Source organism: Anabas testudineus, chromosome 5, assembly GCF_900324465.2.
Source record: "Anabas testudineus chromosome 5, fAnaTes1.2, whole genome shotgun sequence".
In the NCBI taxonomy this organism is placed as follows: Eukaryota; Metazoa; Chordata; class Actinopteri; order Anabantiformes; family Anabantidae; genus Anabas; species Anabas testudineus.
Genome location: NC_046614.1, coordinates 10,017,041 through 10,036,552, shown reverse-complemented (window position 1 = coordinate 10,036,552; position 19,512 = coordinate 10,017,041). Strand labels below are relative to the sequence as shown.

The 19,512-nt window shown below is 43.6% G+C and overlaps 1 protein-coding gene across 2 annotated transcripts in view; it reads right to left on the bottom strand.

Annotated features, from left to right (window-relative positions):
• The window catches only part of kif21b (kinesin family member 21B), a 53,041-nt gene extending 34,628 nt beyond the window's left edge, over positions 1-18,413 (bottom strand). For both annotated transcript variants that reach the window (XM_026347359.1, XM_026347360.1), the window contains exon 1: positions 18,068-18,413. In XM_026347359.1, the coding sequence (XP_026203144.1) occupies positions 18,068-18,108 (41 nt within the window). In that variant the 5' untranslated portion in view covers positions 18,109-18,413. The remainder of the gene's footprint in view (positions 1-18,067) is intronic.
• Between the last annotated feature and the right edge of the window lie 1,099 nt (positions 18,414-19,512).

The following is a 19,512-nucleotide window of genomic DNA, read 5'->3' as shown; positions in this document are numbered from 1 at the left end:
TACAGACACTGATGATGATAAGAAAGCAAACTTCTCGTAAGTAATTATTCCAGCGGGTGTTAATCCTGCAGCTCAGGACTCGGAGTTCTGCTGGGTTTTCCATCCTGACAGGTAGTTCACTGCAGTTAATTGCTTTCACCTGACATCCGAATTTTCAGATAATCCCTGAGTTAATGGGTCCAAAAGGAGAGCAGCCACTGTGCCAGAACATCTCCTAACTCACTGACAGAATGAGGGCCGAGTATTTAAATTTAGGATCACTTTAAGTTGTTGTCAGCGTGACGGCAGAAAGCCTCACAGGCAAGATTGCTGATTAATGGTACTGTAGCTGTTAAAGATGCTACGCGTTTTACATGATTGTGCTGCAGTGCGGGTTACTAATGAGAAAAGAACTAAAGACAACTGAGGGTCTACTGCTCTGCCATAGAGCTATGTACATAAAACAGAAGATTGGTCTCGTAGACCAGTGTTAATCTTGAGATTTCAGACATACAGTGCAGACACTGTGGGGAGGTAATCACTTTAAGCAACAGAAAAAGCCATGAGCCAGCAGTACAAGACAACTGGGCCCACCTCTACACGTACTAAAACCCCAATCTTCACGGGATGCAAACCACCTCCCCCTCATACAGAGACCACATTAGAAACTCCTTATGGTATGCTGCAACAAAGACACACACACACACACACGCATACACCCACACACACACACACACACAATGTATAAAGCTCTAAAGTCCCTAACACCACAAACAGCTGTGAGGATAGTGGCTTCACCACAAAGACACACACTGCATCTCAAAAAACAAATACTGTACACACACAGTTCAAAAACAACCTTCTCTACTATCTTCTGTTCACACATGGCTCCTCTCAAGCATACATTAAGAACCACACCCACCACAAGCACTCACAGTAATTTCTTTACGTAAGTGTTTATGGTGCTATAGAAACACACACACACACACAAACAGCTGACAACAGCATTTTATTTCTTTAAGGCTTTGACAGGGTCTCCCGTAAAGGAATTAAAGACACTGCAATAGTCGGATTCAGCTCACAAACCCCGGACCACCTTATGACAGACGGCGCGACACAGAAAGCAGCTTGCAGACAGATGAGACCCTTTTAATGCTAGAGATGACCCTGACACTGAGGTTAATTTATCTCAACCACAGATCCCATGCGAGTGCCGTTTAAGCCAATTATCATCACAAAGTAGATGTGGCAGAGGAGGAGAGCGCTGGCTTCACAGCGCCGACTGTGTTGTAAAAGAGTCGGGTACTCAGAAGAAGTAAATAAGGTATGGCAGCGAGCCAAAGAGCAGATTGTAAATTTATAAAGCATTTCAACCATGACATCCATTCAGAACCTCACCATGAGACACCACATTTTGCAATTCTCTGTATTGTATATACAAAGTGCATTTCTGTTTCTTCCTCCCCTCATCTTATGCTGACCACTGAATAACTCAGTTACATCTCTGCTGAGCTCGTCAGAACTCACTTCTGCTGCTGAATGTCTGACATAGTGCAAACACCCTAGTCATTGCCAATTCGTAGTAGTAGGATTGTTACTTCTTAAACATTCCAATAATGTATAATGACGCATGTTGTGCAATTGAGTTTTAAAGAGACCAGAGTGCTGCAGTTCTGTTTGTTGGTTGGATGTATTAAGAGAGCTGGATATGGTGCCACCACTAAACCAAATTTTCCTCACAGCTGAGCACACGTGGTCTTTCAATTTTTGGCCTGCAAGGATTGTTAGATGACTATTAAATGACTAGTTTATTTGAATATACCAAATTTATAGGAACTATTTTGTGAGTCCTGCCTGTAGTGTGCTTTTGTACAGTGAACTACATTTAAACCCTTTAGCTCCTAAATATTTCTAGAGCTGATTAGTTAATTGACAGAAAACTTCCCAACATGTTTGATGATTTATTAACACTGGATTATTTAGATAAAAGTCAAATATGAAGCTAGTTTGATACAGCTTCTAAAGACAAAATCTGTCAATTTGAGCTCTACAAAAATTGCAGTGAATATACTTAGTGGCTGCTGCCAGTATTGAATATCATACATGTATAGATTTAATGTTTTACACTCTTCCTCTTCTGAGTGTCCTCACCCTGTCTTTCTCTCCACCATCACAGAGGAGTCCAAAAATTCTAGTATGGCTGAAATCTGGAAAAGTGTGACAAGCTCTGCATCAAACAAGAATAAACAAACATGCCTGACACACACAAGTAAAGCATACACACACACACATAAACATACATACATACAAAGGAGACCCAAAAACAAAGACAGCCTGTCCACAGGGACAAGAAATGGAACAGCTATAAATAAACAATCATACGGTGGTCGGGATGGATGAACGTTTAAGCCAGCTGAGCCAACAAAAGATCTATAACATTGATCGAAGCAGCACACATCGCACACACAAAGATCTAGACTCAGACCACACACTCACCAAAAGACATTTAGCAGCTAAAAATAGCCAGCAGCAAGTGTGTACGAGACAGAGCAATAGAGAGAAACTCAGACTGTGGCTCCCTGATGCGGTAAATTAAGGTGTTTCTCTTTTCTCATCTTTGTACACTAATGGGAAAACGGTTTAAATACCCGGGGGACTAAACAGAGTGACTGAGAGAACACACACACACACACACACCTCTACTGTTATATATTAGATGTTCTTCATGCAAAGATGAATGTGAGGTGCGAGAATGATTCCTTCAGTCATTACCCCACCTGTTTTGGCAGAAACCCGAAACCCAGTTCTGTCAGACACAAACACACAAACACACACAGTCAGAAAACTCATTATCCACAAGCTCTGAGGGAATGTACTTATTATAATAATCATCAAACCCAATAGCGCTAATTAGGACAAGGCTAAAACGAAAAGGCAAACAAACACACACAGACACACACACACACACACAAGTGCCACATCAAACGTTTGATAGCAAAATTCACTGATGCATGACTTGAGAGTGAAGTAATCTGCAACATGAGGGAGGAAGCCGATCTCGCTGAATACTGAAAGCAATCCTCTGACATTTTCAGCATCTCTCATCAGATTCCAGCTTTTGAAACTGTATATAGGATCATATTTCTTTAACAAGCAACCAAACACGCATCATGTTTACATCAAACAGTTGAATGAGGAAAGCACCACACAAACAAAAAAAGCACCAGTGCCTCCGAAATTTGACAAATTTGGCAGCGTGTACTACATCAGCCAGCAAAGATCAGGACCGCTGCACGGTGAAGGTATGTATGAAACCATTCAAACAACACAGGTGTGTTTCACTTGGAGAACTTTTGAAGACTTCAAAGTGTTTAAATCTCTCACAATTCTTCTGTACACTTTGATTTACTACCCAGAATGGGAAAAGAAAAATCTGTATCACTGTGCCCTGCGCTCACACATGTGGAAACAGTTAGCAGGGTACCCTACAGCTGCCAGAGGGACTCCGGGACGTTCACAACATCAAAGCTCAGGTCTCATAGCAGACTGTAAGGCTTATGGAGATGCTGCTTGGTCAGCGATAGATCAATAACAAACTGGGGCAGCAGGAGGTGAAGATGGTGTCACACATGCTTTTAGTAGAAAACAATTAGGACACAGTCAAATGTACTGTTTGTATATAGAAGTGGGTGTTAAACCAAACTCGTGGCTGAACTGCATGGCATTTTGATTAAATATTTCCTGATAGATCCCAGTACACACAGCTGTGTTGAGACAAAATTATACACACATATTGACTGTAGAGTTTGGCATGAAAGGAAAAAAAAGAATTTGTCAATAACATGAATCTGCAATTTTGAGAATAAAGAGAAATTTGTATTGTTACATTATGAGAGGTCCCATTAATACAAATCAAGAAAGACATCATGAGATTTTACCAATAATTTACAATTTTAAGAGAAAAATGTTATTTCAGTAATAAGTCAAAAATCCTCTTCTAACATGAAATAAAAACACATTTCAATAATGACACAATATTTTTACAATGCACTCATACACACACTCAAAGAAATAGAGAGTCTTGAGCTATTTTCCAGTTGTTTTTTTTTTCAGTCTGCACATTTTAGGAGGGTCCAGGTTCCTTGGGAAATACACAAACTGCTCACAGACTCCTCATATGAAATGATTACAAGTGTGTGAGCATATGTTTGTGTTTACATGGTATGATATTATGCTTCTCAGTGTGTGCAAATGGCAAGTTACAAATGCTAACAGTTGTTGATGTCCAATAATACGGTAATCATCACGTGCAACGTAATTGTTGACCTACTATCCAATCACAATCCAGAAAATAGCCTGAACCAAATGCCGAGACTGTTACCAACGAGCCCCGTGTACCAATAAAATCAGGCAGCTGTGATTGCTGCCAGCGTGCGTGTGTGTGTGTGTGTGTGTGTGTGTGTGTGTGTGTTTAGGCTCAGTCAACCTTCAAAGAACAGGTCGGTAATAGCCAAAGATCTAATTTCCCTAATGTAAACACTACAGTAAAGCCACAGCACACACATAAAGAGACAGAGTTGATGGTTTTCTCTCGAGCTTCCAGTGTTTCAGAGCTCTGTTGTCTCTTCTGTGGTTTTGAGCCAGTGGAGGAAGACAGCTGCTGCCTCCATATTTCCTTCTACTCATCAAATTTCTCAATCTCGGACTATTTGAATACGACCTCCTTCCCATCATTACTGCTCTGTCTTTCCCTGTTGTTTCTTTATGTTTTTAATCACTGTACAACACAGGAAAACATCATTTAGCTCTTCTTCTGTTTCTCTGCTCTTGTCCTCGTCCTCAAACATCTGCCAGTCTCTCTCAGTTGGTTGCCAGTGAAAACAGACTAGGACAAAGGCATAAATGTCAGAAACAGCAGAGGGGCCTGTTCTATTTCCTTTTTCTTCTGATAACAGCAGAAACTAATCACTAATGTGGCCTTTCACCTTGCTGCCCGACTTCCTCTCCTTTTGTTCACTTCCTATTGATCAAATATCACCTTAACAATGAAAAAGTAAATACTGTATATCCATCATATGCTGTGGGACACCAGTGCATTATGTCTGTTTCTTAACAACTGTGTTACATGCAAACACACAGCCCCCACCTCCTCCCGAAGCAGATCCAATAACTGTTAACAGATGACTCAACAGTCCGTCTGCCAGGAAAGGCGGCGCTGACAGGTAGAGAATCGACGCTCTACAGGTGACTTACTGTACTCAACATACCCTGATTAGTGGGTTATTTACAAAGGCCGACACACACGCTCCGTGAAGGCCCTGACACGAAACAGCTCACTGAAATGTATTTAAAACGTTTTTTATGGCTTATGTATGCACTACATGTAGGTCTGTATCCTGAAACCCAACCCTGCCCAGTGTTGGTGTCCCGCTCTCCCCTGTCATCTCCACACAAACTGATAAAGTGGGAGGTGGTGAGACTTAATATGCCTCCGTTATTAATAACCACTCAGCAGGGGGAGAAGTGTAAGAGCTGTCATCCTCTGCCATCCTCTCTACTACACTCACGTATCTCATTTGCTTTACATGATGAATACTGGTTCTACAGTGGCCATTAGACAAAGATACCCAACAGCTCATCAATGCTTCAAAACAAGGGAGGGAGAAAGGATGACAAGCATCCTTCCCAGACACACTTTCTCATTAGATAAATGGATGCATTTATGTAAAGTCCTCCAGCTTGAGGACACTGACTGTGAGGAGAAAATACAAATCTCCATTGTACAATATCAAAGCATATTTAATTATTCTTACTAAGAACATTAACTAAGGTGTTTCTCTGCGATTCCAAGCCTGTCCGTGCATGTTGGTGGTAGCCAAGTGGTTTTTCAAACCGCTTCAGGATCCTGCTGATCTCTCTGCACCACAGCTCCACCACACTGTCAGCTGCCAGGGTGGTGGCTCCCCACACACACACACACACACAAACACACACAAACACACACACACACACAGGCTCAATTTCTCATAAACCCTAACGGCACTTTGCCACGGAATAATGCACACTTGCAGTACAGCAGCAGCAGCAGGCTCCATTTATCAAACAAGCCATTCAAACTGATCCCAAAATGAACAAGAATATAAAATTGCCTCTTGAACTGCTGCCAAACTCAAAGTTGTGCATATTTAAAAGCGTCGAGGCCCATTGTTTGCTAAACCATACATGAAACCCTTCAGAAATGTCTCCCTTGTTACCTCTGCTGTTAACCTGCTGAGGCAGGTATGACCTGCGTACTTTTATGAAACACAGTGCCACCAGCTGCTCCTTTTTATACCAGTCAGAGATGATGTTTTATTGGGACAGCAGCAGACGTGGGAGGCTAAACTAGCAACAACCGAACTTAATCAAAGTCATGTATTACATTCAACTAAAGGAACCTAACACAATCGCAGTGCTGTAGCGTCGTTCACCGAGTCTGAAACTGTCTTTCGCCTTCTGAAAGGGATTAACTTCATGTAACCAGCCCAACTGAGATTACATAAACAGGAGCGCAGTGCCTCCATCTGGTTCTGTTCTGTTTGCTTGTACCATACCTCCGATTAGAGCTTTGTCATTGTCAGAGTTCAGCTTAGGATTAACTGAGCTGACACATCCCGGTGTGTTTGTGCGTTTGCACAAAACTGACATGGGAATACCCCGCATTTTGTTTTTTGGCTTATTTTCCTCAAAGACAGAGAGCAATGGAGATTATAACAGCAAAATGTCAGTGTGAAAAGTAGTCACAAAAAGAAGATATGAGGTTCACTGCCACTGAAAGCTCCTCAGTCATATATTGAAAAATCCTTTTTGGAAAAACTATTATAAAAGCTTAGAGAAAACAGGTCATAGCATCATAACTCCAACTGAGTTACAGTATAGTGTGAGCTGGCTCTATTTCACATCCAGTGACAAACCCAGCTGCGCTCTTATCACTGTCAATGTCTTTATACTCACAAAGAAGTGAGTAAAAAATACTACATTAAAAATACCTTTTAAAAAAAGCTGTTTCCTGCTCTCTACACTGACCTTTCTTCCTGGAAATGAGCACCAACCTGGACCAGTGGTCAACACCTTCACCTTGAGGACCAAGCATAGTAAGCATCTTATGTCAATGTGACACAACATAGTGACTGATGTGATTTTTCATCTAGGTGACTTTATACTCGGCAACAAATGTCATTCAATAGTTATTCCATTGGGAAAAGAGTCTGAAAATCTTTGGAGTCGTCCTAGTTACACGTGATAGTAGCCTTTGTCACACTGCACACCTGATACACAACTTCTGACAACATGTTGAGGTGGAGCTGCTTAACACTCTTTGAACCACTTATCTCTCAGTTGCTCTCTCACTGTATCCACCCTCTTCTTGTTGTCAAGAGTTGAAATAGGAGGGCAGGGGGAGTAAAGGAAAAGGAGAACAAGAACAGGAGACGGAGAATAAAAAGGCAATTCATGAATATTGTTGCATGATGATGTTAAAAAAAAAAAAAAAAAAAAGCCCTGAGAACTCAGGAAATTGGTTTGGCCCATTTTGGGTTAGGAGCTCTGGGCATATCAGTGACTGCGGGATGAAACAAGAGAGGCCCCCCAGGATGAATAGATGGATGGAGGGATGGTGGACATCTCACTGCTGGTGTCAAAAACTGGAGAAAACTAGATTAATAAACAAAATGCACCAAGTATGAGCAAAACAGTGCAGTTGTTTCAAGGTCAGTGTTTGTTCAATCTAATTGTTCCATAATTAAACCTAAAATGCATTTCATAGCATTAAAATGAATGTGCAGTGATTTACTTGACTGAGAAATGAGGAATTCATTAAATTAAATGAATTCTGACCTAATGAACACCTTGTTTTCATTTCATTAAAACCTATTTATCAGAGAGCTCCTGTAACGCTACCGTCTTCCGTGAAGCAGGGTGCTGCTGATAGGCACCATTTTTGATTTTGAGCTACAGTAGACATTTCTGTCCTGCTGCCCATTTAATCAGTGCTCCCATTGATTTCCTAGAACAGCCGTCTGCACTGATTCCACCCATAAAACCATCAACTGTCTCTGCCCCCGAGCGATCGACCTTCTCATGTCTCCGTCTCTCCATCACAATCCATCTAAGACACCTTTCCCCTAACGTCCATGCTCTTACACTAATCAGTATCTGTGCATGTGAGTGTAATAACAACGCGCACTCTGTCATAATGCGCTGTGGAAGCAGGCCATTCACTACAAAATCAGTCTCTCGCTTAGGCCTCCAATCCTCCACATGGGCCCGGTATCACAGCAGGCTAACAGGCTGGTAGCCAAACACACACACACACACACACACACACACACACACAACTTCATATGCCGGCCCAGTGCTCTCTAACTGGATGGCAGAAATAAGAAACAGGCACCTGACTGTGTCTTGTCCCTGGCAAAGTAGGGTCATGTTAGCTATGAATGAAATAATCTGGCATCAACTAGACGTGAAGGTGAGAAACGCCTTTAAGCCAGCCCTGACCTTGGCATCTGATTTCGGGAACAGAATAACAGGATGAAAAAAAAAAAGAGAGAGACAAACGCAGCATGTTAATGATGGTAACTGAGTGAAAGTCAGGTGGGAGCACCGGCAGAGAAAGCACCAACACAGACCCACTTGGACAAACAGAAGCAGTGGTGCATGCAGTAAAGGGAGGGCAGAGCTGAGGGAGTGTGAAATGAGGAGATGGGAAAGCAAGGAAGACAGTACGCATTTAAAGCAAACACTCATGGGCACATGTGGAGGAAGTGGGGCAGCGGTCACAAGCGGCTGGAGCTGGGCGTGGACAGCTGGCTCGCCCAGGTGGTGGCGGGCAGACTGGCAACTGTCTGCCACTCCCATTTGGCGTCTGCTTTACCGCACTGATACAAACATCCCGATGCCCCCCAGAGCACCACGTCTGGTGAAGTTCAAGGGTGCAGGTAGATGTATGTTTAGTTGTCAATTCGCTGGTAAGAAGATCTCAGAATATTCACAATCTGCAGTGAATGATCATAATTTTTCAAGTTAAACATTCGTCCGTCCCAGCTGCTACACTCTGAGGAGCCTTCGATCATATCAGAGCAGATGTTGTTTACATTTTCATCCAAAGCTCAGGCTTAAATGTAAAACTTAAACTCAACGTCGCACTGGAGTTAAGAATGTTGCTTGGACAAAACTGGAAATTAATATAAGTTTCATAATTCTATCACGTCTCTTCTGTAGCCACATGAATACAATAAATAACTATGACTATGCTATTTTTACAGTCTACCACCACTTTATACGCTGCCACACACAGACATAAAATACACGGGAGCCACTGTTCAAAGCTTTTGTGTTTAACCTTATCTATCAAACGAACCTCACAGACTGTGCAGCCCTGTAGCCAGAGGCACCGCTGCCAGTTGGTAACCAGTGAAAGGAGAGAGCAGGCCTCACATACTCTGTGCTCATTGGTGTGACTGGTTGTGTTGGCATTGCAGTGTCGCATGCTGGAGCAGAAATGAGCAAACTGGTTCATTGGTGTTAATATGAGTGTTTCCTTAACTGAGCCAGACTTCAAGGACAGAGTTGTCCTACATTGTCTGAAAAAAAAGCTAGGTCGACTGTTCAACTAACTCAGCAGTAGTCTCCCACTGTCTCCATCAAGAAACACACTGTCACCCTAGCTTTAAGTCCTGTCTACTGTCCTTAAGTAGACGTATCATGGTATCAATGAATCAGAGGGAATTTAAGTATCGATTCATGACAACAAACCACAAACTGCTGTATCACATCACAGACAAACTGAGCGGTAAAGTCAGGATGTCAGAGAGCAGTCACTGGGACTTATCTGAACGCTGTATAATAGTATTCACACTAATAACAGCAGATCCAGTGCATCTTCCTCTCAGCTCAGCTCATTGATCATCTCAGCATCAACTGTGCCACTCAGCAGGAACCTCACTCCTCGCCACTGTCAGAGACATTCAATCATTCCCATTTCAGATGAGCATCCCTCACTGTTACAGGGACATATCAGTCCGCATCATCGGAGCTGATTCTGGGTCAATCCCCACCCCACTTCCTCATCACCCACCCCCTACTCATTTCCCCCTCCCTGCCCCCTGTGTCTGGTGCTCCATGGGGGGGGAGGTGGAGGCACAAGAAAGAATCAAATTAGCTTCCTTTTCTACGTTTTGATGACAGACGGCCTTGTCAAGGTTGCAGGGGGGCTGGTCAATTTCAGCTGGATTCCAATTAACTTCAGCGCGCTGAAAGAGGAAGCACTGGCCATTAAGATAGCATTTATTTTTTATGCTTTTAGCTGAAGTGCTTCTCAGCACCACGGCTATGTATAATTTTACTATACTTCCTGATAATCTGGATACTCTCAGGCACTGACTCAACAAACTTTGTTGCAAATTGATCCAGTGTTTCACTACGTTATGGCAGTCCAGCAGTGAGCTCATTAAAGGAATGAATGATCAAAGACAAAAGCAAACAGGCAACAATAAAGTAGTCATTTAGTTATAAATAAGCCTAACAGAGACAACATGTGTTCACATTTTGTTTTGGTCTAAAGTTTTTTTAAAGCGCTTTAATGAAAGCACATGTTAAATCTGTCATGTGCTGGTTGGGTTATTTTGTTTTTATGTGACATGCTACCACGTGACCTTAAATGTTCCTTTAATAGACGTGAAATATGACGGGACAAATATGAAACATTTGATATGTCGTTACATTTGAAGCTGATGTTTTCATATCATGCTTTGTATTCTATGCCAAAGGTGATTTAGATGAAGAGGCCACACAAAACACTGTTGTTGGTAGTATTGTATCAAGAATAGACACATACCTACGGAGAGTTGCCAACATGTGTGATTGTGTTCACCTTTTTCTTTCTCACACAGGGCACAACAAACAGCGTCGAGCTGCAGACTGCTGCCATGACTCTGCTTGTCTGCATGCCTCCCTGGAGGGCTGGGGAGCAATAGCACCAGCCCAGCCTCCGACAGTGTCTGACAGCATTTAGCATGAGTGCTAATGCAGCCAGACACCCTGTCTGTCTGTCTGTCCGTCCGTCTGTCTGTCTGTCTGTCTGTCTGTCTGTGAAGAATACACACATGCACTGTCCTTAACACAGAACAACAGGAATAAAGCTAACACATAAGAAATGGGCTATGACCTTGGAATGATGATTATTAGTCTGATGAACCAAAATAAATAAACACAATAAGCTACAGCAAAAAAAATGGCTTAAGTTTAAAGTGTAAGTTGCAAAGACAAAGACGTCGAACGCTGGCCGCAGCTCGACTCTACTTAATCTAGCTACTTGATGATATACTGATGATGATACTTATAATTACTATAACTTTTCATCAATAAATGCTTTAATGCACATTAAGGAGACTTCCTGCCAGCTGATGAGCACAATCTGGTGACGTGAAGACATGAGAACCTGCTCACAACAAGCTCGAGTATCGAGCTTCGAGCTACGTGCTGACATCAGCATGCTGACATGTGTTTGCATGTCAACGTTTAGCATGTTTACCGTGTCCACCATATTAGTTTAGCGCGCCAACATGCTAACATCTGCACGGAGCAGCTGTGTCTGAGGGGATCGGTTTTGCATTAGTTCTGCAGTGATTCGGTCAGAAACCTGGAACCAAAACTATGCTGGAAAATTCTTTAGATTTTCAGCTCATCAGTTTGATATTTCATGCTGAATTCAGCAGTTTTAACACCTCGTCCTGCTGTCTCTCCGTTCACACACAATACAAAACAGACTCAGAGACACAAACTCCAGCAGTAATTAAGCTACTTAGCACTGAAGGTGATTATGGGGCCAGCTGGTCTCAGACACACACACACACACACACACACACACACAGACTTCATATCTGCACGCCGGACGCTGCCTACAGCTCCACAGAAGCAGGAAAACAAACATACAGCCCATATCTGACACGTATTTGGAGATCTAAAACTAGGATTGACACACAAAGATGAAACAGAACTCACTAAAATGAATCTGAATCATTCGTCTTCAGACCCGGACAATAGGAGCACAGTAAAGCTCTTTTCCAGACAAAGACCCCGGCCATTTTAGCAGCTGAGGAAAGATTTGTATGTCTGTGTGTGTTTAAATATAATAAAGCAAAGACTTCAATAATAAGAATATTAATTGGAGGAAGCAGAATTCTTGAACTTCACATTCCTATTAGTGGTATTTGCTGGTAGTCGGGTTATAGCTCTACTTTACATGGTTTAAAAAAAGCAGAAGATAATATAATTTTAGTTTAGGAAGAACATTCATCATAAAAAAGACAGAAGTAAATAAACTCTTTACAGTCTAGACGCAACACCTGAGGGCCTCCACTCCTTCCTCCCTTCACGGGAATATGGCGAGCACGTGCAGCTGTGGCCATATTATTCATACACACGATGCTCAGGCATACGCGCACACACACACACACACGGATGCGCCCATGCAGACACATTGACTGCACGTTCGACTACGAGCTCATATTTGCACGCTACAGTAGCCCTTTTGACAACAGACGAGACACTTGCTCCTTTTTCCACACCCCGCTCCCACCCACCCTTTGTCCACCACCCTCCTCTGTCTCTTTTCCTCTTTTGATTTTTCTTTGTATTTGTTCTGTTGAATCGCAGGAAGCATCGCTATTTTCATTAGGAGAGCGGTTGGTAAAACAAAGCCAAAGACATCAGCGTTTGACTCTGCGAACCGCTCTCCTCTTTCTTTAGCCCCTTCCTCTTTACGGCGCTCTCTAAAAATATAGCCTGCGCTTCATCCCCATGTACCCTCCAATTCTTTGCTCTGTGTGTCTTTATCTGCGTATGCAAGCTCAGCACAGAGCACAAAGACCTGCAGTGACATCAGACTCATTCACACTGTGTCCTCTGTCTATGTTCACCCAAGAGGTGCTCTGTTTAGAGGGCCTCTGCTACGCCTCACCCCCCTCCCACACACACTTACACAGATCCCCTGTGATTTCCACCACAACACACACAAATTGGTTATATGGTTTATTGAAATATGCCGACCACAAAATGTATTTAGCTCTCACCAAAATGTCAGAATAAGGAAATTAATTATTTTCTGTATTCTAGTATCCAGGCAGCATAAATGATAACAATTAGGACTGTTTAGAGGGCCTGCCCCAGCTGACATATGATAAGACCATGATAAGAGAAAAATGCAAATATTCAGACTGAAGCTCCTTTCATTCCTTACTGAATTCAAATAGATGAATTCAAATAAATACAGATCTGTTGTGTGTGTGCGGGTTTGTGTGTATGCGTGCACATGCAAGAGTGGGCGAAGAGGAGGTGGAAGGAGCTGGAGGGGGAGCTGGGGACATTCCAGCATTTTGGTCACAGTTTCACGCTGTATTTTTCTGCAGATGAGCCCGAGCAGGACAAAAACAAAAGGATGAGGCGAACATTTAGAAGGAAGTTTGAGATGGCGTGCCGTGGTCGGAGGACATGGTTAACACACTGGATGCTTGTGTATTCTCCATCTATTAATGAGGAACTGCAGGCCTTTTATTGTCACGGAAGAGCAGAAAACTGTTGTGTTTTTTTTTTTTTTTTTAAAGCAGGAGATTCAGTTAATGCTCTCGCTCAGGCCAGCAGACGTATTCCTAGAAGGTTTGTAAATGAAGGGCCGAGGCTCTAGCCTGAGGTGATTTTCAGTCTCAACTGAATCGCGTCAACAGGCTCATCAATAGCTCACAAAGCAGGAAGTGAACAGGAAGTGGGGATAGTCCAGCAGCCAGTCTTACAGGAAGTCATTCTGCAACAGCAGTACGCCATTTGGGAGTGCTGATGCACTTCATAGGAGGAAGTTCATTAACAGCCCGATTGCACGATGAGTTTTATTAAATCTTTAATAAAAGATTTAATAATCTTTAATAAAGATTATTAAATCTTTAATAAAACTTTCACCCTGTCGGAGCCCAGATATTCAGCACTCTGACAGCTCCTCCCCGATAACGTCACCATCACAGAAACCCGATCATAAAGCTCTATTCTTCACTTGTCATAGGAAAGTCACATTACTGTTAGGGGACGAGGATTACGAAGTGCAGCTTAGCAACCCAACCAGACTTTTCTCACCTCCCAGGCAGCTACAAGCTCCCGAAAGCCGCAGAGCCCGATTACGCAACAGGTCGACTGTTAGGAAACCAGTGACGACCATGTGTTTAAGCTCGTTGCTGTCATGAAATGTTACATTCAGAAGTCATTTTACAGACCTCTTCTGCACAGCAGTGACACAGGCACTCACGCACTGTGCTGAGCAATAGCCAGGTGGGCAACATGCCATTAAAGACATTCAGGGAGAACTTTGGAAGATCTTCGCTTTTAAGCGCAACAACAATAAAAAATAAAAAAAAAGCCCATGATCAGCAAGCACGAGGAGGAAGTGATGCACAGCTGTGGACTGCCAACTCGGGCGTGTGCTCTGTCATGTTTCCTGCTCCTCTTCCCTCGTTTGAGTCCGACTCACTGATTAGAAAGTGCTTCAGCTGGGACAAAGCAAAACTGCTTTTCTTCACCGGCGGCTGTAAATGTGCAACAAGCCGGTCAGCAGGGGGATGAATGTTGAGGCCGAGTGTAAGAATGCCTCCATGAGAAGATTAGATTGCAGCACTGCCCTGTGACAAGCACATATAGTATTGCAGGCTGATGACCTACTGTAGGCTCACATAAACAGACACACAGTTTCCCACCAAAGCATTTTTTTTTTTTACAGACAGCCCCCTGGGGAAGCGAGTAACCCAGACAGAGCCTGTGTGGCAAACTATTAACACACACAGGAAACAGGCGAGACTGGTAGCCTACACAGGACATACGTCCAGCAACAAAACACCACCTTTTTTTTGCACTCCCATTTAAAAGCCTTTGTGTATCAGCTGTGCGGGGCCATTTCCGCAGTTGTATTCTTCTACTCCGGTTTTGTTTTGAAGCCAGTGTTTTGGTCATGGAGAGGCAAAACGCTAGTCTGCAAACTTCTAAAGAAACTTTTTATGTTTCTGTTTTGGGAGATAAATGCTAAAAGTAAAAAAAAACAAACTATATTTTCCTTAGTTGAGCTCTTGCCACCCTTAAGCCAAACTCTTCTGCGTCACTAAAGGCCAAAAATACCCCGGCGATCGACCTGTAGGGGCTGAAAGAACACTGAATATTTTGTGTTATATTTGCAAAGCTTCTTTTTTTTTTATCCTATTTAATCTCATCAATGTCCATTTTCTGAACCACAAAAGCATGAAACACACAGGACTGAAGACAAATCACTTCTTTGGTGGAAGAGAAGAGCCTCAAGGTGAAGCTAAGGTGAGGACACACAGCAGTGATCACAAGGTCAAAGACAATAAAGGCAACAAACAGATTTGTCTTTGTGTCTATTTATGCGCAGAGAAGGAGGCTGACTTAGCACTTTGGTACAAGACAAAAGTCACTCGCTGCATTGAGCTGCAGAGTGGACAAAGATCAATATGCAAATGGGCATTTACACTCTGCTCATAATTCTTACTTCACTTTACACCCAACACGCATGCATACAGAGAAGGCATCAGGGAAATTTATAGGATCTCAGAGCCAGTCCTAACATAAAGCTTTCAATCTGGAGCACATGCAGCACTCAACATAAGATCAACGAGAGGAGGAGGAGGCGCTCACAGTGAAACTGCATGCATGTGTGTGTGTGTGTGTGTGTGCGACTGCGATGAAATGATCAAGAACAGGAAAATAAGTCGGGTCACTCCTACAGCCTATATCAGACTAAGCTTATGTTGTAAGTGAGTGCAGCGGTATGAAGCTATTTAACAAAAGCTACTAACTAGGGCATTACACGACATGCTTCTCATCATGTTTGACTTGACTGCAATGCAGAAATGTTGACCTAAGTGTGTGTGTGTGTGTGTGTGTGTGTGTGTGTGTGTGTGTGTATAAATCAACTGCTGGGGCAATCCTGCAGGATTGTAGGTCATGTTACTAGTTATAGGGACACTGTTTGGGAAGTGCAGACTTTCAGGAAATGGAAGCCTGCGACTCAGACTGTGTGTGTGTGTGTGTGTGTGTGTGTGTGTGTGTGTGTGTGTGTGTGTTGCTTGGCCCTCTCGACAAACTCACCACATGCCCACACAAACTACTTAGAGACGTGCACTTTTTGCAGCCCGCCTGGGGGCAACACAACATGGGAGCAATTAAACACCATCCTCTCTTATCAGCAGCCGACTTTCTCTGGGAAAAAAAAAAAAAAGTGCTGGCTGGTCATTGGGAAAACTGTCACTTATAAGGCAGGAAGTTATCTTTCTCTGCGTGTTTATTTGTGTGCTTCCCATTTCCTGCAGAGGACACGGACACGTTCTGTGGCACTTTTGCGGCATGCAAATGCACACACAGACCGCACATGATGAAAAGGGGCGAGCTCGTCCAACAGCGCAGTCGTGTAATTACACAAATTACCATGTGAAACGTACGCCAATAGGTTACAGCTGATTTTAAAGTTTGGAGCTGTGAGGCTGAGGCCATCATGCCCTGTGTTCTCTCTTTTGCCAAAGTAAATGTCAGCTTAGCAGCTGGTCACAATGAAAACTCTGTCTTACATAGCTTATACATTAGTGATCATGTGAACGTTGCATCAGCAGAAGCAGATGGAGACCGTGGTGTCAACTTCACTCATTCAGTTCCACTCCATCAACAGAGCTCAGAGCTAAAGACTAAGGATCAATAACTTCAGTCGAGCAGCAGCTACCAGCTGTCTCTGTGGCTTGTCTTTTCACCTTTTTTTTTTTTTTTTTTTTTGCTCTCTTGTCAGCACCTCCTTCCACCCAACTTCCTGTTACCATTGTCGCTGTGAACGAGCACAAAAGGGATTCACTCAGCGGCTGATTGACAAGTGATTCTGAAATCTCCCCTGGGGGAAGTGGGGCCATTGGTTGTAAGGTTCATCATAAAAGGCTCCTTCTGTGCATCAACCCCCACTAGGTTCAAGCAAATGACTGTAAACTGGGATATGAGGAGCTCAGAGGGGCCCGTGATGAATAAGCTAAATTGCACCTTTACTTTGGTGCAGTTCCTGTATTTGCACAATAAGAGCAGACACAAGGATGCTGTGTTGATGTTTCATTCACTCAAGACAATATTTAGACCCATTAGGACACAGTATGAAGCAAAATGGGATTCCTTAGTTGATGTGATAGATTTTGGGAGGGTCTGTCCGACCACCGCCTCAGCTTCACACACACACACACTGTAAACTGAGCATCATTACAGACGCAGCCCCCAATCACACTGAAGTCGTGCCTTTCAATTTCAGAGTCTGTCACCCAGCAAGTGCCAGCACACTCTCGCTTTCGATCTGCATTTAGTACTGGTGATAGGCTGCTAATACACCCTCATGTGAATCCAGAAGCTGCCGTGCTGCCTGAGCTTCAACGTGCATTCCTAACAAAAGGAGTGAATGTCCCAGCTCTGAAGGAGAGCATCTCTTTGTGCCTGGTTCAATTGCAAGGACAGGGAGGGGGGGGAGAAAAGCAGCTTTCAAAACCAGTTTATAGAGCTAACTCAGTCATCCACATGTGAGATGTTCACTTGACATTAGGTTAAGGTGAGACTGCAGGTAGCTGCCTGCAACAAGAAGAATACAAAACGCGGTGTGCAGAGAAACGCCCATTCTCCATCCTGCACCTGGATGCATGTGTCCTTAACCCAACGTTACATCCTGAGTGCAGGCTCCACACAGCACACACCTAAAGCTGTGGACAACTTGTGCCCTCTAACAAAAAGCACAGGGCGATAGCGTGACACCGACACATGCATGCCCTTATCAATACAGTGCAGAGCACCACCCACCCCTAAGCAAGGTGCAAGGCTCCTCTACTGCATCCTGCAAAGAGCAGACACATGAAGGGGAGCTAATGGTAAAAACCGGGCTGTAGGTGCGCAGGCTGCATTTAATTGATCGCACAGGAGGCACAGACACAATGTGGACCGCTAAGGTCGGCAGATTTCCAGCAGACAGACGTCGGAGGCTTACCTCAACGCAACCTTCACGCAGCAGTCGCCCTGGCTCGCCATTATCTTTTTTTTTTTTCAAGGTTCACCGACGGAATGTGGAGTATTTGGGCTGTGCCGGGTGGATCAGTGCGTCTTCACCGTGCGCTGCTGCTGCTGCTGCTGCTGCGTCGGGGCTGCGAGTCTCAGGTCAGAGGGACCTCTTGTCTTGTTCTCCACCTCCGCTGTGACGGTCATTTCTGGCCCGGTGCTGTCTTGTCACATCGCAGAGTTGAACCCACTTCTGTCTCTTTCCGCGCTCCGTGTCAGTCGCTACATCCTGTTTGAAGCGCGTAAGGGTGAAGCATGCGAGCGCTTCTGTGGAAAGCGCAGCGCCGCCGCGAGAGACGCGATCACGCTGAATGAGCCCCGAGCGTAAACTGGAGAGGGCGGTGCCGCCTTCAGGGGCTGTGGGAAACTTAAAGTTCACAGTTGATGCTTCCTTGCAGTAGGCAATAACCTCGGATGCCTAGGATTATTCAGCAGTTTGATAGGGCAAAACATCCAGTCATCAAATTCTAATAAATAATGCATCCTCTGTTATTAAAGGTAGTTAGGAAGAGCATCCCTCACTTGAAGAAATCAATTATCAACTCTTCCAACTATATTACTTCTATAAAGTCTGGACACTCACAAGCAACACTGAGGAAATATAAAAGGTCAAAACTGCAAAGGGGGAAACATAAACATAAACATAAACGCTTTTATTCCTCAAAAGGCTACAAGTCAAACTCGGAAACCACTGGCTCCCACATTTCCTGTACTCTAAAAAGGATTATTTTAATGGATTATAATTAAACATGCATTAGCATGGACGCTCCATTTGCTGATGCTGTAAAGTGAATTTAACTATTTATCATGAAGGTTAATTTATAACAACTTATCACACTATGCTCCCTGGTTTCTCTGTAAAATATAAATATGTAAAGTAACTAGTAAGGCCCGGACAATTTACCTCTAGGATTCTAAAAGTCTTTTTTACTTGACTCCACATGTAGCCCCATGGTCTTCCTCAATTTATCTGCAGTTTCTAAGACAACATAATAATACGGGCAGTCCCTGAAAGCAGCATAATAGCACTTGATGAGCAGGCACTACAGCCAACAGTCAAATAAGTCCCGCCTTCCTGTTGCACTGCCGACCAATCAGCGAGCGCTACAGGCCTGTGTAGCCCCGCCCCGTGACACACCCACAGCGGGCTGTAAAGGTGGTGCAGACCAATCGCTGAGAGACAAGTGAGGTCCGTTAAAGAGCCATAAACACAGACGGGTGGAGGGGAGGGGCCGCAGGTTCAAACACCTTCAGGTCAAAGGTTGGAACTCATGCAGAGGTTATTATGATCTTGCTGAAGATGGAGCTAATTTGCTGTGGTGTGAATAGGAAGTTGCACTCAGCTCACTTCCCACTCCAGAGTCAGATTCATTTAAA